We start from the raw sequence: 24,132 nt of genomic DNA, 5'->3' as shown, positions 1-24,132 counted from the left end.
CCCGCAGAAGAAAGAAAACAAAGAAGTCAGAGAGGAGAAAAATACCTTAGACTTGTTTTGTGAGCTTGTCACGGCGCTTTTATATCTACAGAATCTGACGTGGCTGCAATGCTGAATAATTTCCATGAGGTAATAGAAGGAAAACATTTTTTTTTAAAGGTCCCATGGTATGCATAATTCTATTTACCAATGTGTTTGAATAATAATAATATGCGTCTCTTGGCCCGACAGTGAACCCAAGAAAAAAGAAAAACAACCATTTACTTATTTTTCTACCTTGACTTGTCATAGAGCCTTGAGGAATTGACCTTTTTGTGAGGTCACAAAGGGCACGGCTCCCTCCCCAAGGCGTTGACTCCACCCCCTGAGAGACTGCCTTGTGTTTCTTTGTTTTTTTTATCTCTTCCAAACACGAGAGGTGCAACAAAGCATCCGTTTTAGCAGGGAGCTAAAAGCCGGTGTTTTTAATGCGGTGCTATAAACAGAGGGCTAAACATGCTGCTTTCTGTGGATGGACAAACTTTTGACTCTAACATGAAAACTGAATATGTAAAAAAAAAAAAAAAAAAAAAAGTCCAAAAAGGGGAAACGTTAATCCTGGATCTATGGAAGCAAAGAGCCGGGGGAATGTCAATCGATTAACGTCTTAGCAGAAAATCTATCGCACCGCATCGACGACGCCGATCGAGTAGCGTCTGCTTGCGAGACAATGCCTCTTGGAAACCACTCTGCGTTTGAAATATTCCCCTCACAGCGGCTGGGTGAGTGCCGCTCGCTGCGGCGCTCGTCGGTAATGTCCCCCAAATACACTCTCACAGCCCATTAGCGACATCAAGCTGACGGATATAGAGGCCATCGCGTCCCGTCTGCTCGCCATCCAGTCTCACCAGACACCCGCCTCTGCTTTCTTTTTTTACATTCTCGCCATTAACGGCATAGGCGCTCCCGCACAAGGGCTGGTGTTCTAATGGCTCTCCAGCTTTTCAGCTTAAAAGCACACGTCGGGCCAGAGGAAAAAAAAAAAATATGATGGGAGGAAAAATACAGGACACATTAGCACATGGCCAAACGTATTTATTTGTCTGTGGTCTATTTAAAGCATAACTCAAGCCTGAGTTTATTTCAGTTCACTAACATGGGTATGTATTGTGGAACAAGGCTAAAGACTCCTCAAACATAGTGCTAACTAGCTAGCCTAGCGCGACCTGTTGCCGCTGAGCGACAGTAGAAAAAAGAAAAAAAAGAGACAATCGAGAGCCAATTTCAATCTGACTGGCTGCGCGTTGGCTTGTCGAACTGCTGTAACGCGTGTACGACCAGCCGCGGCGGCGCGCTAATAGCTAGCCGCCTGAATCCAAGAGAAAGGAACAGCTTTCAATAACAAGAAGAAGCCAATCAAAAAACAGCTTCAAACAGATTAATCCAATCAAAAAGGGAGAAAAAAAAATGACGGGAGTTGGGAGGGTGGGAGGGCGGGGGGGGTCTGTCCAGACATGATTAGAGGGACTTTGAGTGCTACACGCATCAATCTAATTGCGGCAATCTAATTTGCCACTCTGGGTGAGCGTGGCGTGTCAGTGCGGCCCGTCCTGTCTGATATGACAGCCTCGGAGATGAGATTACACACCGTGTCAGTGTTATCGAACCTTCCCCTCCCCTCCTCCCTCTCCAAATGATTCGTGCACATTGATCAGCAGAAGCACAGCGGCGGCGGCGGCGGCGGTGGCGGCGGCAATCGCACATCTGACGCCCCCGTCAACTCCCGTGAAATCTGACGGGAGCCGACGGCTGAAGCTGACGGCTCTGATCAGGCGCTCAGATAGAGACGCCCAGCCGCAGCGTCACAGTCAATTTAAAAATAAATAAATAAATAAATAAATGAATAAAATATTACACAGAGGTTGTCCAGCTCACCCGACTCATGAGCTGAAGAAGCTTGTGCGTTGTCCGTCAGGTCAACACAATCCATCCACAAGAACCTAATTTCACTGCCATGAACTTCGAACGATCTCGAAAACGTTGTTTGTTTGCAATTTTTCACTTCAGTGCCGGAGCCGAGTTCGCCGAGCAATTAAGGATTTTTTTTTTTCATTTTCTTTTTTGCTTGACCTTGCTTCCCGTCAGCGCTGCGAGCGCTTAACGCGTGCTCTGAAAAAAAAAAAAAAAAAGGAAAAGGAAAGGCAAATAGAAAGAAGAAAAAGTGCAGCCCGGCCAATTTAAAAGAGCCGTAATAACCTGTTGACAAAGAGCAACTGTCAGCCGGAGAAATTAAGCCGGCCATCTAACGGCAGCAACCGCTTCGCCTCATTTGTGCAGCCCTGCAGGCTTTTAGGGGTGGAGGAGGAGCCTTGATTTAGAGTGTGTGTGCGTGTATGTGTGTGTGTGTGCATAGGTCTACACTGTGTTTATATGCAGGAGCTCAGATGATATTCGTCTATTTCTCTTCTTTGCCATTAAAGATTTTTTTTTCTTTTTAAAGTGGCTTCAGGCTGATCAGATTAAATGAAGCTGTTGAATTAATATTAATTAAAAATAGATTTTTTTTTTTTTTTTTTTTTTTCTTTTAAAGGATTTTAATTAAGCACAGGACACGAATGAATCGATGCTTGCACAGCCCAGTTAGGAGCCACTCGTCACCGCACTACAAGGTGCCGCCGCCGCTCTGTGATTTCACCCTCAATTAGTGCGAGTGTGCAAACTTCATCAGCGTGTTTCTGAGAGGAATGCAAATCTGGAAACAACTCGTCGGCACGACTCTCCTCCTCCTCTGCTCTCCGAAGCCTCACCTGTTCTTCTCATCATAGATTCTCGTCTCTCTCCCTCTCTCTCTCCCCCTTTCTCTCTCGCTCTCTCCCTCTCTCTCCCTCTCTCTCCCCCTCTCTCTCTCTCACTCTCTCTCCCTCTCTCCCTCTCTCTCTCCCCCTTTCTCTCTCGCTCTCTCCCTCTCTCTCTCTCACTCTCTCTCCTTCTCTCTCTCACCCTGGAGCCCGTTTGACCTCCAACCACATTTTTACTCTTTCTTCTTTTTTTACCTCTCTCGGAGGAGAACTAAACTAAAATTACTGCATTAACTTACCCTCTGTGCAGTTTAGCTTATTTCCTCTGTTGCCTCACTCTTTCATGACCACAGTGAACCTGAGCGCCCCGCCGGTACGCAGTTATTTCCTGCAGACAAATGACATCAGTGCAGTGCCGCGACGCAAGACGGAACGTTTGCAGGATTCATTTCAAATGTCCAAACAGGAAGGAAGCTCATGAGAAACATACGGGATAAATGGGAATTTCACAACAGTCGTGTGTTGCATTCAATGTGGGCCAATCCGGTTTATTTACAGGCTTCACCGGTGCCATTTGCAACCAGCTTGTGACAGCACAAGGACTTTGAGCGGTGCCTAGGGGGCACCACTTGACTGGAGGGAGAAGTTGGACGGCAGTCAGGGAAGGAGGAAAACAAATCTGCCGTTATTGAAAAAATGTCGTCCGCTTCCGATAAATCTGACCACACTGCAGCCACTTCCTGTTGTTCTCGAAACCAAAATCCCAATTTCCACATAAATGAGTGAAAACCCACACTCTCTCTCTCTCTCTCTCTCTCTCTCTCTCTCTCTCTCTCTCTCTCTCTCTCTCTCTCTCTCTCTCTCTCTCTCTCTCTCTCTCTCTCTCTCTCTCTCTCTCTCTCTCCACAAGCTTAAGAGCCTTGTTCGGCCCAGCGATTAAAACCCGGCCAAGCGCTGATTGCGACAACATGTCTCGAGCCGCGGCGACGTCACCGCCAGCGTGACTCCGACGCTGCGTCACTGCGGCGGTTTGTCGGCCGTCAGCGATTACACAAACTCGGCAGATTAAGGATTCCAAAACAGGAGCAGATCACAAGGGAGGGGTACGCGTGGCCCCGCCCACTTCCCCTGACGCCGCGTCCATCAGCCAGCAATTGAAAGTCTATCGTGGACGAGGACACAATCCCCCCCATAATCCCCCACCCCCTCCCCCGACGCCCGTCATCGTCATATATTTTGCATCATCTCGGTTTTAATCCCGGCTCAGAGGATTGATCATGTGCTCAAACACGCCGACGGGGGACTCGCTGTCTAATCTGTGGAGAGAAACTTGATTGGGGTCGGCGGTGAAAGATTGCTTCACTTTGCGGCCGTCCTGTAAACACTCCTCTACGCCCCCCCCCCCCACCCCCGTTTCCAGAAGGTCGCCACCATTTGAGTGAAGAGAGAGAGAGGGGGGGAGGGGAGAGAGAGAGAGAGAGAGAGAGACGCTGTCACTGCTGTTCAGACAAACACAGAGTCTCTTTCACAACGACCCATAAATCTTCCTCTCCGCTCCACCACCGTCTTGATGCGTCGAGCCGTCGCCTCGTCTCCTCTTACTGTTTGCATCTATACAGGAATCCACGCCACATTTGCTTGACGACATCTTTTGTGTATGAGACTGTTTGCGTCGCCCAAAAGTCCCGGCGGATACACAACAGACCGGCACCACAACCAAAAAGAATAAGACTGGCTTTGGTTTTTCAAGTTTGCCTTTTTTTTTTCATGCGACCACATAAATATAGATCCATATTTAAATGTTGCTTAACTTTATTGACAATCCACTCATATGATACTGCTACATTGTGTTTTTTTTTCCGTTGACCTATTTACAATAATGAACCTTTCCTTTCCTGTTGTTCTGTTTTCCCTCCTTCACTCGCACATGCTGACAGGTCACAGCGCCACCTATTGCTTTGGCGTGTGTTACTTTGGCAAACTGCTAAAACGAAATGTCACTTCAACAGAAAAAGAAAAAGAAAACACCCATGTTTTGCGTGGCCGAGCCTGGATCTTGATCATGTGCAGGAGATGTTGCATGCAGCCACCTCATTGTCACATGGACGTGCAACTCGCAGGGCTAAAAATGTGCCAGGCCTTTATCTTGGGCCGGGGATAAGTGCCTTAAGAGTGCCGTATAAGCCGGGCTTTATTATGCACATAATAACGTATCTCAATGTCGCCAGAGGACGTAGAAATCACTTCCCAACCCCCCTCACAGACTCCTCCCCGCACCCCTCCCCCACACCGCCGCCGTGTGTCACCCTGCAGCTGAAAACCTCTCCCACTTCTTATAGTTCCGACTATAAGACCAGGCAATTTCCATCCGGGGGCCTATTATTTCCAGGAGGGAGGAGGGAGGGGTCAGTTTTAGGGCTGCGCTCTCTCAATGGGGGGTGGTGGTGGGCGACGAGAGTGGGTGCAGTGCCTGATTGGTCACCTGCTGCTGCCGCCGGTTGCTAGGGGACGGATGGTTTCCTCAGCACAGCCGTGAAGCCCACTGGGATGTGGAGATGGATGGAGTCGGGATGGAAGGAGTGCAGGAAGACACGGGCCGCCGGCTGAGCGTGTGAGGTTCTAATGCGACGGGCGGCGAGGTTGTGTTTAGATGTAATGGAGGGGCGGGACGCCACTCCTACGTCTGTTCTCGCCGGCCTTCGCTGCACCCCACCGCTCAGCACCGGTGCACGTGCCACGGGGAGATAACTGCAAAACAGGTGTACGACTGCCAACGGGAAGAAAAGTAAATCAATAAAAATCTGCTAAGTTAAACATAAGAGTTCCCACATTTACTTAGGTTACTGTTCAAAAATCAATTTGTATTTATGAAGAGCCAAATCACACCAAACCAATATTGGGCTTCTAGCAGTAGAAATCGAGCAATAATGAAAAGAATCAAAGAAGTATAGCCAGAGTTGGCTCGCTTCCCTTTCTACTTTGAGCGACTTCGGAACTGTCTTGGCCAAAAGCACTGCCTCAGCAGAACTCTGACGGCCTCTGCCGCCTTGTTTACTGTACCACATTACAATCACAGTGATGTAGGACATTGAAAATTGTGTGTGTGGGGGGGGGGGGATCTCCCTCATTTCGTGGGAGCTTCAAGGACCCTGAGGAGTCTTCAACTGCTTCATAAAACATTTCTTCTTTTTTTTGTCTTTTTTTTTTTTGCAGAAGAACTGCACCTCATAGTCGGAGACAAGCTAATAATAAATACCCCAGGCTTCATCATTTGGGGCATCGATCCGAGCTAAATCAACTTCTCCTTCTCCTCCACCCTCTCTCAATCACGGAAGAGCACCTGACAGTGTCTTACATCATCAGAAGAGCCCTCGGCGCTGCCCGATAAACGCCACCGGCTCAAGATGGAGGAGAAGCACTTTTCCAGTTTCATGAAAGCTGCCTGTGATGCCATGAGATGACAACCGTATGCTTTAAGATTTTTGGATTTTTTTGGGGGGGGTGGGGGCGGGGGGGTACATTTTTATTTTTTTTTTAAGGGGCAAGATGATTGGATAAGGGATAAAAGATAAGTTCTACCTTTGATAATTAGAATAAATATTATTATTATTATTATTATTATTATCATTATTATTACTATTATTATTATGACTTGTAAAAATAGAAACATCCAGTTTCCCCTGCTGGTAAAGATGTGTGTGATGTTTGGCTGGTGGTGCAGGACAGACGTCCGGGGAGAGAGCAGCAAATGTGGTCGGAACCCTTGACGTGCTCTGATATCACGATTAAAAACATAAATAATGAATAAAAATAAAATAAATAAATAACGGCGTTGCGGATGGGACACCAACGGCGTCAAATCATATTTCCCTCTCCGTCTCGCCCTGGCAGCTGTCGTGCTCTGCGCTAATTATGCAGCCTGTTTCAGCTAGTGACCCACATACAGCGCCACCAGGAGGAGTGACGTCGGCTCGAGCGTCTCTTTAATCCACCGTTTAGAGTCCGTGCCGGGCCCGGCCGGGCCGTCTTCCTGCTCGACTGAGAGTGGATGGGGGAGACATACGGCATCATGTGAGAGCGCTAACCAAAGCAGAAGAGTGTTAAAAAACGTGACGGGCAGAGGTGTTAAAATATGGCGTGCGCAAAACCACAGTCACTTTTATCCCCCAAATATGAGGAGGCAATGTTTCCGAATGGCTCCTCTGTGCCGGCTAATGTTCTGCACTGCAAATTCTGTCAATGTGCTAATTGGATAATGTGATAAATAGATGCAAAGAGCATTTCTGTTCTAAGGCACCGTCTTGCACACATTCTCTAATGGTATCATTACGCTAAAGCATAAAAATATATATATATTTTTTTTTTTTTTTTTTTTTGCGGGGGTGGCGGGTAACAATGAAAATGTCTTTGGGCCTGAATTTAAAAAAAAAAAGAGAATGTTTTGGAAAAAGACAAAAAAATACTTTTAAAGCAAAGTAAAAGCCAAAGAAAACCCCTGAACTGGAACATTTCTTGGCCAACTATGTCCAACAGATGAATCACTATGACAACAAAGACAACTAAGACACCAAAGTTTCTAATCAAATCGTTGTTGTGTCCAAGTATGGCGTCATCTTTTCCGCTAGAAATGTTCCCTGGGCATTATTTTACTGAATGGTCCTTGTGTTCCAAATCAAGGGGAGGAGGGACTTAATGTTTCCTCTCTCTCTCTCTCTCTAAAACAAATTCTGAAAGCCTCTTTTTTTTTTTCTTTTTTTTTTTTACTAAACAACCTCCTTCACAAACAGCGACTTAATCTCCCTCTAAAATCTTTGTCGTAGTCAATAAAAGGGAAGCGGGGGGGGGGAACACAACAAAGGTTACAAGGACACTATATGGGCAGACATGAAGGAACTGTTCCAGCCTTTCTCTTTATTATCTCCCCAACAGGGCCAGTGACAAAAGAGGTAGCAAACAGAATAATGTATTCAGGAAACTGTCCAAAGGCTGCAAACACTTCTGCTGCACAAAGGGAGTTCAGCTGAGCAGAAACAAGCCTTCACTCTCAAGACTGTCAGGCATAAAACTTGAGGACAAACAATCTGTTGAGCCAGATTTGCCCTCTGGTAAACAGCAAGATGCAGAAAGTCAGTAAAGATCCTCCTCCAATATGAAGTGGTCGGTCTGAAGAAAAAAAAAAAAAAACAAGACTTATAGAGACTCTGTGAAGAGATGAACACCATTGGAAACAGGGTTATCCTTGTCTATCTTGATTTATTTTTCCTAAAGAGATCGTCTTTGATGTATCGTGGAGGCTACAGCGCTCCCACACTGTACAAACCGCTTCTGTGGAAAAGCCCCAGTTCTGTTTATCATCAGTGAAATTGCTGAAGGCTCTGTCTGCTTGTGCTCAGGGACGAGCTGGAACAAGGAACCGCGTCGCAGCTCGTGCTTTGAGTCGACGATAACCCACCGTGAGTAAGTAGGGCTCTGGGAGCTCTGGGAGCTCTGGGAGCTCTGGGAGCGGCTAAACACTGAGAAAAATTCGCAGCAACTCCAGCCAATCCGGGCTTTTGGAGACACATGCGGCCAACACGAGTCCCCGAATGACTCCTCACGATTTTCCCACACTCTTCACGATCTGCTCATTCGGACACACCAGAACCGGGTCAAAAATCCTGGCGTCTCCAAAAAAAAAAAAAAAAAAAAAAGTTTCCCTACATCTTTACCTTTTATTTGACTCCAAACTGTCTGACTTTCATTCTCCGCCTCCTCTCAGGATTCCTCCTCTTCTTCGCCGCCGATCCTTTGTCTTCATTTGAAATCATCCGACATCTCAAAAGGCCTACTTCCCTTTGATCTTGCTGTCAGGCAAACTTTTTTTCAGGCGTAAACAAAAGGAGATAAAACGCCATGGAGGAATCAAACAAAGCCGCGGGACGGAAGCTCCAATATCAGGCGGCAAACAGAGGCGGCGAAGTAGACAAGCGAGCGGCGGCGCTGCAAAGTCCAGTTACCGAATGATGGGAATCTATCGGAGAGCTAAATAGGCATTCTGGATTTACCCCAAGTCACCTCTCAGTGGTCACAACTGCAGGCCACTAAAAGACACTTAATTGACAAGACAACTTTCCGCAAGCAGCCAAGAACAGCATTTATGTATTATTCCAAGCCTTGGATTTACATGAACTTCAACCATTAACCTCAAAGTCCACATGCTGAGCTCAGATTTTGAGGTGCTGTATTTAATGCGTCCTTTCCCAATGTTTTAGTGCTAATTTAATGAGAAGTCTGCAAATCTATCCATCATCTCCCCCTTCTCTGCTCGTACAGAGCTTCCAAGCAATTTTACAAAGAGGCTGAAATGATTACGAGTCGGCCCACTTTTCTCTTTCTAGCAGCCCGGAGCAAAGAAACTTTTAATAAGCCTTTAAAAAACATAACGTATTTTAATTTGCTGAAAAGGTCTATCGCAGCCGAACTCGGGTGGAAGCGAATAACAAAAAATAAAGGAAAAAAAAAAAGCAGCCACGTGGCACCTCGGGGGTCGTGGCGGGGACAAAAAGAAAAGAGGTTTACAGTCTAAAAGAAGGAGAATTGCACTGAAGATGGAGAGCGAGATACAGGAGGAGAAGACGCAGGACGGAGGCGATTGCGGAAGGCCACCGCCACTGCGGACACGTTTATACGCGTCGGACTGTGGTGCCGCATCTCTGTTTACTCCGGGGAGCAAATTAAGGAACACAGCGTCCAATTTCATACCTGGCTTCCTGCTCCACTTCCTCGCAACATGACATTTACTATCTAATGCGATGGCCTTTTCTCTCTCTTCCTCTCCTGTCGACTCCCTTCCTGCTATTTCCTGCCACTCAGAGAATTACCTGCTGAGCTGAGGATGGAATGGGGGGTGGGATATAGGGTTGGATCTTTAAGTGGCCTCATCTGCTCCCACTACCTCTCTCTCACACACACACACAAGCTTTATTCCATCTCATCTCTTTATCGTTAGCCCAATCAGTCCAATGTGCACTGGGAAGATGCTTTGTCGATAAAGTTAAAGCCAGTTTAGCTGCGCTGCGCTTTCTGTTAGAGGGAAACCTTTTGGGCAGCGACTGCAGGGGGGCCGATTCTCTGTTCAGGGCCGATTCGTCGGCACCGATGGAACGCTTTGTAAAATTGCGGTTGACCCACTTGGCTTGGCTCGCTGGTCTGGAAGTCGGAAGCTCAGAAACACAAATGATTCAAACAGGCAACCGGGTCCGGGTCCAGGAGGAAGCACTGACCCGATGAACGATGGGCAGAGTCCTCGTTACGTCACCCAGTGATTTGTGAAGACCCGCTCTGAAGCCTTGAGATTGGTTTTAATGGTCAGGGTCATTTCGAGGTTCACCTAGCGGTAAGCCAATCACACTTTGATTCCTGACTGTAGCCACACCCACAACATTAAGACCGAACCAAAATTTTGATCCTGTCTGTAAAGGTATGAATTTAGCGCTTATTGCCGGCCAGTCATTTTTAGTGATTTTGCAACCATTGTTGGCGGCCCCATCTGGCCAAATGATGGCCTTTTTTTTTTCTTTTTTTTTTTGCGGTTGAAACCAGAAGCTCTGTCCATCTTTATGGACAGTCAGTCGTAGTAGTAGGAAAAGACTACATTGTTTTTTACTTTCTTAGTTTTGCCAAACTCTGCAGATTAAAACGGAGAAATAGATTTAGATAAAACTGAAAAATAGTTTTAGATAACGTAACGAGGCAGCGCCGTCATAGCCTGCTGCTATTATCCGAGACTCTACAACTTGTGTTTTGAGGGCTCATGAAGTTTTTCCCATCGTGTCAAAGTGCGTTTGGAGTTTCCTCTCTGCCCTGAGGCGATGGCACAACATCGGATGCAGCTGCAGCAACTTTCCCCTTAGCCATCGTCTTCATCCCTGCCCACAAGCTTCAGTCTCAACAGCTGCATGCACCATTAGCTTTTATTGAGCTAAGTGGTTTCTACTTCCTAATGCAACGTTCAAGCAGTGCAGAAGGAGAAGATGCTCTAATTGCTCCATGTGAGATAAAACTCCAGGAGACACGGTGGCAAGCTCTTCCTCATTCTGTCTGACGTTAGACTTTAGACCTATACTTCCAAATCAAATAACCACCAGTTTGGGAATCAGTCTCTGGTATGTTACTCTAAGAATTGCCATTATATACATTATCACATTTTTATTTTTTTTTCTCTGGAGAAAACAGCATGTTTAGCCCTGTGTTCACAGCCTCCAGCTAAAGCTGATGTTTCGTTGGCCTGGATGAGGGTGTTAGTGCACTTTGTGACATCACAGGAAGTAAAGGATGAACTTCAACGACAGGATGGGACTTGTTAGGAAACCTCTCCTCATCAACTATCGAGAAAATACCCCAAGAAAACACACATGTAGCTCTCTGTTTAGAGCCTCCTGCTCAAAGCAATGTCTAGGAAGTTGAGTGATAAGTTGCAGAGATACAGTATGTATGGATATGTGTATTGTGAAAAAATATCATTATTTTGCCCGTGCTGAGAATTTCAAAACTGAATTTTCTGTTTTAGTCCCTGGCTTCAAACACCTGGTCAACGATGAGTCCAGCCGATTTAAATCCTCAGGCTTTAAAAAAAATTCAAAAGCTAAATCGGAATTCACTTCAAACACAAGACGGCACCCACTCGATAGATTTCATCAGAAAATGATTCTGTGCGCCGATTGCTTTGAAATGGAACACCTAACACACACACACACACACACACACACACACACACTGGAGGACTTTATAAAAGAACTTTCTCTCAACTTTGAACTTGGCAGAGTCGGGGTTGGGCTGGAGGGCGGTGGGCCGGACCAGGCCAAACGAGATCATGAAGTGTATTCTGAAGAGGGTTTGCATCACCGCCTCAATAATCCATAATCCCTACGGATGTGACGGAGGAAGACAGCGGCCGCCCGAGTCTTATTAAGAGCTCAGCTGCCTTTTATTGAGGGGCTTCTTTGTGGGATTTCCCTGCGGCTCGGCTGCGCAAACGGCCCGACGCGCTCCAGCGCCGAGCACCCGGGGACCTCGGCCCGTCTGAAGTTCAATTAGAGGAGCGGCGTGACGCTGCTGGCAGCTTTTCACACGCAGAGCGCTGGGTGACGAAAAGGCTCAAACAGGTGCGACGGAGCCGCTGCAGTGGGAGTAATTCCACGGCGTTGGAGAGAAGAAGAAGAAGAAGTGCGTTGCGTCTTGCTGCTTCTCTGCAATCTGAATGTGATACCTGTGCAAACAGAAGCGGCGCCGCAGCTATTTCTGCAATCCATTATTCAGTTCATTATTTTCATTAACTAAGGTTTCAATAAACGGCTTAAATAGACAAAAAAAGAAATGAGAAAGAGATCCAGCTCTAAACAGACGTTGAAGTTGTTGAAAGTAAACTAAACTAAACGTCTCATGAAGATTTTTTTCATTTTATTAATTAGTGATTGAACGTGAAGGTCTTTTTTTGTTTGTTTGTTTGTTTGTTTTTTAAAAACCATTAATCATTTATTTATTCATTCAGCCCGGCCTGAAAGAACAATAAGGCATGCAAACGTGATTGGAAGAATCACAGCAATGAGAGGCTAAACTGGAGCAGGTGCAAAACTGCAGCTCACATCTCCACTTCCTGTTTCGCTGCTCAGAGCTTTGGCTGCAGGTTTCTAATGATGTAACCTATGGCAGCCCTTGTAATTCCTGTGGAAAACCACTATGCAGAAGCATCTCAAGAAAAGTGTCTTCGCTTTTGCCCCAAAAATTCCAGAGAGGAAGTTTGCTTTTCTTTCACAGAGTTTCGCCTTTTTACTCCTTTTTTTTTTTTTTTTAAAGCAGCGGCCGCCCACGTTTAATTACTCCAAGACACTGGAAAACAGTTAGTGGAGCCCTCTGTTTACAGCCTCCACATGTTTGGAAGGAGACAAAAACAAGTCCATGTCAGTGGGCGGAGCCAACATCTGGCTGGTGGTGTGCTCAGATACTTGTGAGAGGTGTCTGTGCCCATTGTGACATCACAAAGAGCTTATTTGTAGAAAGACACACGCTTGGTGGACTTGATGGACTCGGTGAGGGCGCAAAGAAAACGCTGATCTAATATTTCTTGCTAGCAACGTTTGTCGTGTTTAGTCGCGGCCAACACTCACCGAACATGTTGCCGATGTGTCCGTTCCTCGTCAGGGGCCGCAGCTCGTTCTTGCCCCAGGCGAAGCGTTTGTAGTTGTCCCAGGCGAACTTCATCATCTGAAAACAGGGGGAGACGGGACGCATCAGTCAGCCAGTCATCAGTCAGCCAGTCATCAGTCAGCCAGTCATCAGTCAGCCAGTCATCAGTCAGTGCAGCAGCTCCACGCCCAGATTTAATTAAAGCGCCACGGCTAAAGGCAAAGGGAATGGAGGCGTATTGATCATTCCGGATTAGCGACAGGGATGCAATTAACAGACATACAAGCACACACACACACACGCACACACACTCACACACACACCAACCAGGCCAGGCGGCTAACATTTCCCCGTGCAGCTGCGGCTCTTAAATTAAAGTTTGAACGGCGGCGATGACGCAAAAACTCAGTTTGACACATCTGGGAGGACGAGAGCGACGCCGAAGGATTGAAATGATAAATGCTGTAAAGCAGGGACGGGCTGTAGAAGATGAAGACGAGGAAGAATTTGATCTCGGAGTGGTGTAATGCGTCTCCGCCTGCAGCCTGCCGCTCCTACTGTGGCCTGGAAGCTCGTCACAGTGCAGTCAGCTGGTTTCTCCTTATTAAATTAAAGTCATCAGACGGCGAAAAGAGGGAAACGTGCTCGCAAGCTGCACGACTGTCTGCAGTGCAACACAACCCCCCCCCCACCACCACCACCACCACCACCCCCAACCCCCCAAATAAGAACAGCCACTGGTATCATGGAGAAACACATGACTAATGACTATCCAAAAGAGAAACCCAGCAGATCCCCAGAAAACTGCATGATTAGCCCTCTGTTTACAGCCTCCTGCTGAGGCTGGGGCTCTGTCAGTTGCTTCCATGTGTTTGGAAGGAAATGATAACGAGGCAGCATCAGAGGGCAGAGCCGATACCTGGCTGAGGGTGTGGTCAGTAACCTGGGAAAGGCATCGATGACATCACAAAGGGATGATTTGAACAATGGTCTGTTCAGGCGCAAGACTTCCTCAGCAGTGAAGCAAGTCAACGAAGGAGACGATGGAGTTTGGTTTTTTTTCCGCATGTCTGGAGATTTTTCTTTCACTTTGCATTACAATGAAGCCGAGACTCCCTGTGAGTTACAAAGAAAATGACTCATCCCTCAGATATTTACTCTCAAGTGGCAGGGAAGAAAAAGGCCGCAGTAGGAAGAGAGCAGGGAAACCTAAAGCGGCGACGCAACACAACAGTTGACATCAAATGATACGGGGGGGGGGGGGGATAGTTCCTTCCTGAAGGTAAGCCGCTTGATTTGGATTTATATTTTCTTTAAGAAAAAAAAAAAAAAAGGCCAAATTCTCCCCCATTGCCATCAACATTTGTGGAATGAGTCTAGAAGAAAAGACACGTCTCCTTTCATTTACGCGCTCTGATCTGGTTCGTGCGAGACAAAAGCGCGGAGGACCACGAGACTCTCGCTTCCCGACGATTCCCCTGCTTTTGTAGCCAAGAACCCTGATTTTCTCGTCTCTCTCTCTCTTCGTCTCTCCTCAAAAGCAACTGAAAGAGCTCCTCTTGTGTCGCCATCAAAGAGGCCGAGCGACGAGAACCCGGCGGTGGAACCTTCACGGATTTTCCATCATCCTCCCCCCGCGGAAGAAAACAAACGCGCAGGGCGACGCGTGGCGAGATGGACGGATAGCGGCGGATTAGATTTCTTTTTTTTTCCTCTCCTCCTCCTCCTCGTACCCCTCCCACTCCTCCACCCCCACCTCCCCGCTCGCCCCTGGCTGGATCTGACGGTAACACCGTGTCATGTCTATTATCAATACGGCATGAGGCCGCGCGGCGCCGTCCCCCCCGAGGTGGGCCGGCCTGCGAGAAATAGACAACACCAATCCGATTACCTCCGACAAGGCATGCAGCCGAAAATCCTCTCACCCCTTAAAAAAGCTCATTACAGAAACCTCGAAGAATAGCGGAGAGCCGCCGCGCTAAAAATACACCCGAGTATTTCAAGAAATAAATAGCAACAAAAAAACAAAAACACGAGGCGGGCTCTCTAATGAAGGGCAACCATCCGTCAGGATGTTAGCAGCAGCAGCAGCAGCAGCAGCAGCAGCAGCAGCAGCAGCAGCTGGAGGTCAGGAGGCTAAAAACGAAGGTGCAGGTGGAGCAACGAGGCGGGAAACCGCTGAGATTCTGCTGTAATGGTGTATTTTGTCATTTGCAGCCTTCGGAATTCTGACAAAAAAAATCAAGGTGGCGTTTGAGATGGGACGGCGTGAAATGACAAAACGCGACGTCATCGGCCGACGGAAACCATGCGACGCCTGTTTTCCCGGCGGCCGCACCACCAAGACGCCGGCAAATGACAGGAAAAGAAGAAAAAAAAGCTCCATAAAATAAACCCAAAGTGTCAAAACAACGTTCACGCCTCATTTAATAACGCAGCCGACAGAAGTCAAGCGGAAAAGTGCAGAGGCTCGTGCACGCTAATGTGCACTGTCTGGTGGTTAAAGCGGCCCCAAAGGTTTCTGGCAAAGGGAATTTGGCGGGCAGAAACTAAAGAAAAGGAAATCGGCTGAAAGGAAGCAGAAACGGCGTTGGAACGCAAACGGTTTCCAGCGAGCGAAGGTAAAAAAAAAAAGACGGATTGTTCAGAGATGCTGACGGGAGGCTTTTAATTTATGTGGCGCCGTCTAATTTGGAAACTGTCACAAGAGACGAATGATGTCCGACTGTTCCTGCTGCTAACATGCATTTGTAAGAGAAATGATTAATTAGGTCGATGAGGAAACCGGACCGTCGACCCGGTGTTGCGTTCGGGGCCGTGGGCGAGGCGCTGATCAATAGACGTGGTGAAAGCGGCTGGTTTCCAGGGGCGGGGGAGGCGCACACGCACCCCATCTGACAGCCGGCGGAGGAAACGGGCCGCTGTCGGACAGACGAGGATCGTTATCTCCACATCGAGCTGGTGGAGCCGTAAACCCCGCCTCTTTCTAATGAAAGGATGCCGATTGGTTCTGCACATTCTTTTTTTTATTTTATTTCACCTGGTGGTGATGGACACGTAAGATGTGTCCCACAAGGTCCCCATTAGATCGTTTCACAAAGGCACACAGGCACAAAAAAAAAAAAAACACCATCTGCTGCCAAGATGAGATAAACTGCTGCTTCGCCAAAGAACAAAAAGTGGAAGACAAAGAAAGAAAGAGAAGCGACTTTTTAAAACACGAGCGCGGTTGCAGTGGAAGAGACGAGATAATGAGATTGTGCCAGAAGGAGAAGAGGGTCTGAGTCTGTGGTTCAGAAGGAGAGGTACGTCCTCTGAATGCTAAAGCTACTCCAAAATGCTAAAAAAAAAAAAAAGAAAAAAAGAAAAAAAATGCCCAGGAGAGAACAGGGGAAAAAAAACAACCCAAAATATTCCCACCATCATTTTCTGTTTATAATGTACAAGGTGATGGTACAAATAAAAAGCTTTTCCCGCATTGAGAACATCTTTGATTTTCATCGGAAATTTCAAGAGTAACTCTGGGCTGACAGGCTGCTTTCCTCCCGAGCCCCACAAAAAAGAAGACTCAAAAATAAAAAAAATACAAGCACCACCACCCCCCGCCCAAATGGACTTCAGGCAGCATTCAGATTTCACTTCCACTGTGATTTGTGCTAATTAGCAAACTGTGCGCTGCGGCGCTAACAAAGATCGCTAGCCGGGCACTTTGTGAGCACGGCGGCGCTAGCAGAGATGAACTTGTGGGTTGATCAGTTTGTAGCCTGTTGTGGGAAACTACTAGAGCCGATCTTGAAACAGCTGAAGGCGCGAGACGTGACAACCTTCTGTAGCTGCAGCTGTAGGGATGCTTGGGTCGCTAACCCTTACACTTCCACGCTGCTGCTTTCAGCAAAAGCTAAAGTTTTTGGTGTGCTGTCAGGCTGCCAGGGATTTTGCACCTGAATTCTAAACTGACTGTTATGAACTTATATTGCTCAAGTGGCCCCATTCGTCACATTTTAATATTTTTTTAATATTTGTAAATTTGTTACCACCATCCAAACAGGACGTCGCACCATGTGACGACTCGTCTTCAAGATCTACATAAAGAACCTTTTCGTGCTGCTGTTTCTGGGTGCCGGAGCGAGGGATTTTTCTTTAGTCTGAGAGGGTTTTTGCGGTAATGAATCAAAGCCAGCTAACGAGCTGCTGTGTCATCAAACAGAAGCAAAGGGACCTTTTGGCACAGAAGACACACAATCAGCTTTTCCTCGCGAACCTGCCGCCTCTACCTGCACTCCCTCTGCCCTCTTCCCTCCTCCGGTGCGGGAGGATTAGACTTCTTCTGGATCAGAGCCCTTCCCCCACCAAGAAAAAGGACATTTCCAGTGGGCACCGACTGAGACGGGTTGGATTGTGAAGGCCATCGAGGTCAGCGGCTGAGTCAGCACAACAACTTTAGCGAATAACGAGCCAAGTCACAGCCCGAGAGCCAAATCGGGACAGAGGTGCAGGGACTCGGTCCAAGAAAAACCACTGCAGTGCGAGCCGCTGCATATTAGCACCTCAGGGTTTTGGCAACATAACTTCCTGTGCCGTCTTCTCGTGGCACATGGACAGTTTCTGTGTTTGGACAGAAGATCAGCGGCATCAACATCAGTGTTTACTGGAGCTGCAGAGGAAATTTCTCTCAAGAAAGAAAAAATAAAAGACAACTCTGTTTTCCCTTTTAAATGCTCTATGCAAAAAGAAACTTTTGCATTTGGCCTTGATGCTGAAAAATAGAGTGTTGTGGACCCAAGTCTCATTCAATCAATGTTCGGGAGTAAATCAGAAAAATCGAAATGTTTTTTGGGGAAGGGTGAAGCACGGCAATGCTGAAATCCGGATCATCTCGCCAAACTCCAGCAGAAAGCAGATTCAGCAACCAATCAGGTGACACAACAGCCAGCAAACGCTTTGCTAATTGTCCGCTGGGGCCGACAATGACAACCTCTCTCAGAGAAAGAACCGTGTCTGGCCCCGCCTCCTTCTGAAGCGCATCATTAGGGAAAGATATGTGGCTCGTGCCAAGTCGTTCCCTGATCGCCCCCCCCCCCCCCCCCCCCCTCACCCGTGGGGGCGCTAACCGTTCCGAAGACGCCATGAAAGATTCACACCAGAGGGAGGGGAAATCGCACCACCAGGAACTTCTTACAAATGTCTGGACTCTTCATTTTGAATTGTCTGTGCTGTTAGTAGTGGTAGTAACCTGTCTGAACGGGCCCCCCGAGGGCGGAGCCGTGAAGAAGGAACGGCGCAACAGTGGTCCTGAAAAACCATAACCGTGGCTGTAAAGTGGAGAGCGTCGAAATTTATCTTTGTGCATAATCTGTCACAGGCTTGGCGCAACGTGATCACAAGTGCCCCCATTCCTCCCCCCCCCACCCCAGCTCCCCCGCCTCTGCAACTGCACAACAATTAGCTCAGGCCACTGCTAGCGGTAATGGCGCGGATATATTCCCAGAAAATTGTCTTCACAGTCAGATTAAATTTGCCAGGCGCTCATAACAATTCCATCTGCGTGAACCCAGAAATAACCTTCTGGCCCCTCGCTGTCGAGCTCGAGCATGCAGAGAGGATCCCGCCGCGACAGCCAGCAGCGGAGCAAACAATCCGTTTAATAGACGAGACCACGGAGATAGAACTGCGAGGCGGCACGGCCGCGTGACAAGGACGGAGGCCGATCGAATCAGACAAGCGGTCGCCCTCCCCCTTATGTAAACAGGGTCTCCATGTAGCTTCCATCAATCGCCAGTATGTTTGTCCAGGTGCTCGATGCCTCGCACTTGCACAAGGTGCTGTTTGTCCTCCTCCAGCAGCCTCCACTCAAACTGTTTTCTCTCCGTTCAGTTACACCGAGGCAGGGCCGATCGATGGACCTTGCTAAGAAGTTGAATTTGGAATCAGGCGGAGCTCAGCGGGAGAGAGGAAGGCAGTCAATCACGGCTTTTTTTTTTTTCTTCTTTTTTTTTCCTCCACAACCTTGAGAGGAATCAGAAAACCCTGAGACATCCGGTGCTAGTCTGCCTCGAAAACATGTTGAATGTTTGTTTTTTTTTCCATTTTCAGACCGTATGCAGTGGTATGGTATACGGTATATGCAGTATGCCAACCACTGCAGCCCAATGAAGATCAAAGGACTGTTTTTTCTCAATTGAACCCCAATAAAATGTGACAAACACGACGGAAATGGCTTTCAATTTAGTTGCCGCGAGTACAGGAAGACAAAATAATAAATACAGGAAATGACCGCTAGCCTGGCTAACACAGCTAACAAGATTAGCATGTACCCTGCTGCAAGGGACACAAGTAAATCTGAAATCTGAAATCTGAAATCAAATGACTGTCAAACTCAATATTTTAAACACAAACACACAGTCAAGTAGTTCACTGGATTGCATGAACTATGTCTTTCTGTATGAGCACGATGAAGTACTGAATATTGACTTCCTGTTCAGCATCAGCCGATCCTGCTTGCCGTTACTGGACCCAAAAATTCCCCATCAAAGCTTCCTGATCAGAACAGACGGACCGCGCAAAACACTGAGAGGAAGAGAAAACCACGCAAGACTTTTTCTTTCTTTGAATCAACTTTCTCCTCTGAACCTCTGAGTTGAGATGGGAGATCTCCGACCGCCTTGGAAATGGAAACAGGAAACCGTCGGTCGGCATTGAGCGCCGAGCGTGAAGAAGCCGAGCATGACGTGCCAGCTGCCGACTGTAAGGAACACTGATAACACGCAAACCGCTAATGGCTTGTCACATTGGCAGAGCCTCCGATACGCGGCCTCGCCAGCGCTTTCATCTTGAATTTGTGAGTCGTCCGCAGAGGAGAAATAATTTGTAGCAAATGTTGTCAGCGGTGAATTGATTGGCTGTGTTGCTTTCATTTTCCCCCTCACTCTCTCGTCCCCCAAAACAACATTTCACAGTGGAAAAGATTTCAAATACTGCATTTAGGTGGATTAAAAAATAAATAAATTCATGCAAACATGGTGGCACTTTTTTTCTGCCTATTGCAAAATTTGATTAGGAAAAAAAAACACGCAAAAAAAACAAAACAAGCGGCCTCTGAGATAGAACATTAATGAGAAATGAAAAATGAGAAAGACGTAGCGCTACAGAGCCAAAAAGAAAAGTAATAATAATAACAACTATTGTCCTCAAATGAATCATGACTCCACTTAATGAAAATCATGACAACAGTTAATGAAATGCGCTCCCATCGATTAACAAAGCGTGGAAACCAACAGATCCGCGAAGCTCTAATTTAATAACGAGGCCTGCAAACGTCTGGAACGCAGATAACACAAAAAAAAAAACAAAAAAAGAATTTCCGGATGGATGACTCAAATTCATTATCACTTTCAAACATTGGGTTAGGGTTTTGTTTTTTTGTTTTGTTTTAATTGCAAGACGCAGGTTTCCCGAGCCGCCGGTGCAGAGTGATTGAGGAAAAGTTCTTTATTTCTTCCTCAGTGGCGTCTGAGGTAGCGCGGAGACATCAGTCACCTTGCTAGAGCTGTTTGACAGGCTCCATTCTCCGGCTCTCACGAAATCCCAACTCAGAAAGGAGCCAATTCCGGCGCTCAGACAAAGGAGCCGCCGCCTCCTCCTCTAGCCTCCGCCGCCGCATCTGCACACATGGCAGAGGGAGAAGCTGCCGGTCGACACCCACTTACTTCCCTTCCAAATCCTCAAAAGTGTCATTTTCAATGAGAAACAATGGGAGCCGGAGCTTTTCCAGCGGATCATGGCCATATTAGCACATCAATGGTTCCTTCTGGGAACCTCTCGGGTAGCGTGGCGTGAGCGACATCTTGACCCGACCGGCGTCCCAAAATAGAAACGTTAACGGCTGAATATTTTATTCTTGCTGGGGATTAGGGTCAACGCCGGCGAGGAGCCGCAAAAAAACAGCGGCAAAATCCCGGACAAAAACTTTTGCAGTGGTTCAACATTTGTTGGTTTGTGTTGTGTTGTGTTTTGTTTCCTTCCCCTGTGCACGACTGCTCAGGACCAACCGCTCAGCCGCCAGTCTTATCTGCTCAATTATTCAGCATCTTAAAAGTCAGCGGAGCAGGACAGCAACAGAGTCGACGAGGGGAGGGATTGGCCACTTAAAAAGGAAGTCAGAATTCATGAAGTTTGCATTAAAGATGCAAAATTATAATGGCTCAAAAGTTGATATTTGATGATAAATGGCGGGCGGGCTCGTCACTGCCCCCATAATGGCAAACAAAAAAAAAGCAACAACAAACAAACATTGACGGATTACAGTGTGAGGACTGGAAACTGGTTAAATAATCGCGTGTGCGCGCACGCACAATAAAAATGTAATTACATTTTAGGGGAATAAATCTGATTCGCAAAGGAGGAATCAATGAAGAGCCGCTGACGAAATGTTTCAAACGTCAAGATAAAAATAGAGTCGATCTAATCACCACGCCGACAAGCTCACAGTGAAGCTTTAAATCCCAGATGAGAAAAATGATTGGCGAGGGTTCAGCCGTTCCGTTCCCAATCACAAAATAAGTCGTCGGTCCTGTTTCACATCCAGAGCGGCACAGATTTTCAAAGCTCTCAAGAGAACAAAAGAATTATTTTTCAGAGGGGATTATTGATTACATTTGCATTAAACTGTATTTCATTTTATTTAAAGCTCCCATATTATATTCACCCTCACATCTTTATTTTTCATGTTGGTGTGAAGCAGTGGGATGGCCTGCCAGCACCCAATGAGAAACCTTTCCGATGGATAACAACCATCATTTTCTATTTCTGTTCACCCGGCGGTTAAACTTCAGCAGAGTGGCTGCTTTTGTGCATTGAAACGGAATTTTTAGATGCACAAAAAACATCTTAAAAAACTGCGTTATTAAACACCTGGTGGCTCCGTGGAGAACTGCAGTGGAGGTCGTCGCAGTGTCGCGACGCTACGGAAAAACTACGCAAACAACTAGCAATCAAACACCGACTGCAGCCAAACAACACACAGCATCTGCAGAAGAGATGCATCGACGTCTCCGTCTCCGTCTTTAAAAGGTGGCGCTGCAGGAGGGACGGCGGACTGGCAAAAGGCTTCGGCCTCACTCCACACGATTCAAACCGTCGCGTCACTTTCCGAACCAGGCGTCCCGAGCGGCATCTCTCTCCTCTGCGCACGCCGCCGCCGCCCCGCCGCTCTCTGAGGTCACGGGCAAACGAGGCAGAAATCCTGCCCGCCGCTGTCCAGACAGACGGAATTAAAGTGGCTCCGTGGCTCCGAGAAGCTTTGGGCACTCGCGGTTTCAATCCGTGTCGATCCCTAAAATGCGTCCTGGGAGCAGGCGGGGAAATGATTCAGCGGCCTCCGTCGCCTCGTCTGGCCTTCCTGAGCTCCCCCGCCGAGACGGCGAGCGGCTTGAACCAACAGACGTCCGTCGGCTGCCTCGTGCTTCCCTCTCGCGTTTTTGTTTCACCTCCGAGATCTCTGATACTTTTTACTGCTTTGCTGTAAACTTATTTTCCACCTTTGCTTCACCTCAGACTTCCCATCACATCCCAGGTTTTCTTTTCTCTTTTCCCAGTCAGCACGCTCACCTCACCTCCAGTCTCCTGCTCTGTCCGATGATCCAGAAGAGAGGAGAGATGGATTCTCCTCGGGCAGTGTGTGTGTGTGTGTGTGTGTGTGTGTGTGTCAGAATAAAGCAGCCTGTGACTCGCCATCTGGTGGCTCCGTGACTCCGCAGATGGGATCCGACTCGGGAAGAACAAAAGCTCAACCAGGAAACTGTGTCGGGCCGTTCAGTGTTGGAGATCCGGGGGGGGGGGGGCTCGCTGACATACTTCACGTTTGGTCGGGCATACAGCGCGGGATGCCATATTTCGCCAAGTCCAACATGCCTTGCTGCGGTTGTCCTCCAAAAGACTCTCACGCACCTCGTTCGCTTGCGATCGCGTCCCCCCAGGCCTTCAGCACGCCATGCACACACAAAAAACACAACTACGCCCAAGAGTTGGATGATGAAGAGACAGATTTCTCGCCGTCTCCTTGTCTGGGAAATAAAGCTTTGCAGCCCGCAGGGGGGGAACCACTGAATACGAGCAGCAGGGAGATATGAATAAGCATAACTGCCCAATATAGGCACAGAAGTGGCGATAGCGAGCGAGCAGAGGCGGAGAATGATACGCAGCTCGCCGACACACACAGCACATATTAAATTCTGTTTTTAGGTTGAATTCCTGCAGAGCGAATCAACTTCCTGTGTTATAAATAAAGATATAAATATATAAATAAACAAATAGCTGGGCCAGCGCCAGCACCAGGGCGCACTGATCCAGAACACAGATGGTGTTGACTGACCAAACATTGATTAGGGTTGAAAATCAGACGCGATGTAGATCAGGTCAATATGTGGCTTTAGCCTGAAGGCTCTGAACAAACACACACACACAAAACACTCTCTGCCCGCTGCTATCATTAAACTCTGGCTTCTCTGCTGGCCTTGTTTTTTTTTTACTTTATCATCTAAGTTTGGTTTGGTTTGTTGTTGTTGTTGTTTTTTGGTTTGTATAAAATAAAATTGGACAGGTTTATCTCGTTCAGTTTATAAAAAAAAAAAAAAACAATTTTAAGAAACCAAACCCAGAAGAACCTCTGAGAAAACAGCTCTTCTCCACCTGCTGCCACTATCAGCACTAGAACCAATCAGACACTATCACCTTCCCGCTGACAATAATTCCAGCCTGTGCACTCTGTGTTCTGTTTGCCGTCGCTCTCTTTGCGAGTTTGTGGGACTGCAGACGTTGAGCAATAACCAGTCAAAATGAAAACTTCGACACCACAGCAATATCAGTCAGTCAATACAAGTCTTTACATACAGCAGAAAACAGAACAATTTAGTCGGAAACTGGCACACATTTTAATGCCTTTTATCTCCATTGTTCATTCTGCCGGAAAAAAAATGAAAATGCTCAGAGAACAAACTGCGGTTTCGCAGAAAAATGAGCTGCTGGAAAACGTCTTCACGGAGACTCTGGGAGCTTCCAAAAAAAAAAAAAAAAAAAAAAACGATAGATGAGTGCAGGGTTGGACATCCATCCATCCCTTTTTCTCTCACAGCCTCCCCGGTGCTGTGGCGAGGTCACACCCCGGCTGAGTCGCGGGGTCAACGCGCTCACACCA

General features: G+C 47.3%; 1 protein-coding gene across 2 annotated transcripts in view; it reads right to left on the bottom strand.

Moving 5' to 3' along the window:
- LOC142898466 (mannosyl-oligosaccharide 1,2-alpha-mannosidase IA) overlaps nt 1–24,132 on the bottom strand; it is a 139,465-nt gene that overhangs the window by 63,348 nt on the left and 51,985 nt on the right. For both annotated transcript variants that reach the window (XM_076041407.1, XM_076041406.1), the window contains exon 2: nt 12,923–13,019. In XM_076041407.1, coding sequence (XP_075897522.1) covers nt 12,923–13,019 — 97 coding nt within the window. The remainder of the gene's footprint in view (nt 1–12,922; nt 13,020–24,132) is intronic.

Source organism: Nelusetta ayraudi, unplaced genomic scaffold (assembly GCF_046127955.1).
Source record: "Nelusetta ayraudi isolate G7.1 ecotype Tasmania unplaced genomic scaffold, CSIRO-AGI_Nayr_v1 ptg000066l, whole genome shotgun sequence".
In the NCBI taxonomy this organism is placed as follows: Eukaryota; Metazoa; Chordata; class Actinopteri; order Tetraodontiformes; family Monacanthidae; genus Nelusetta; species Nelusetta ayraudi.
The sequence above is the reverse complement of the archived record's forward strand: the minus strand, read 5'-3'. Positions and strand labels throughout refer to the sequence as shown.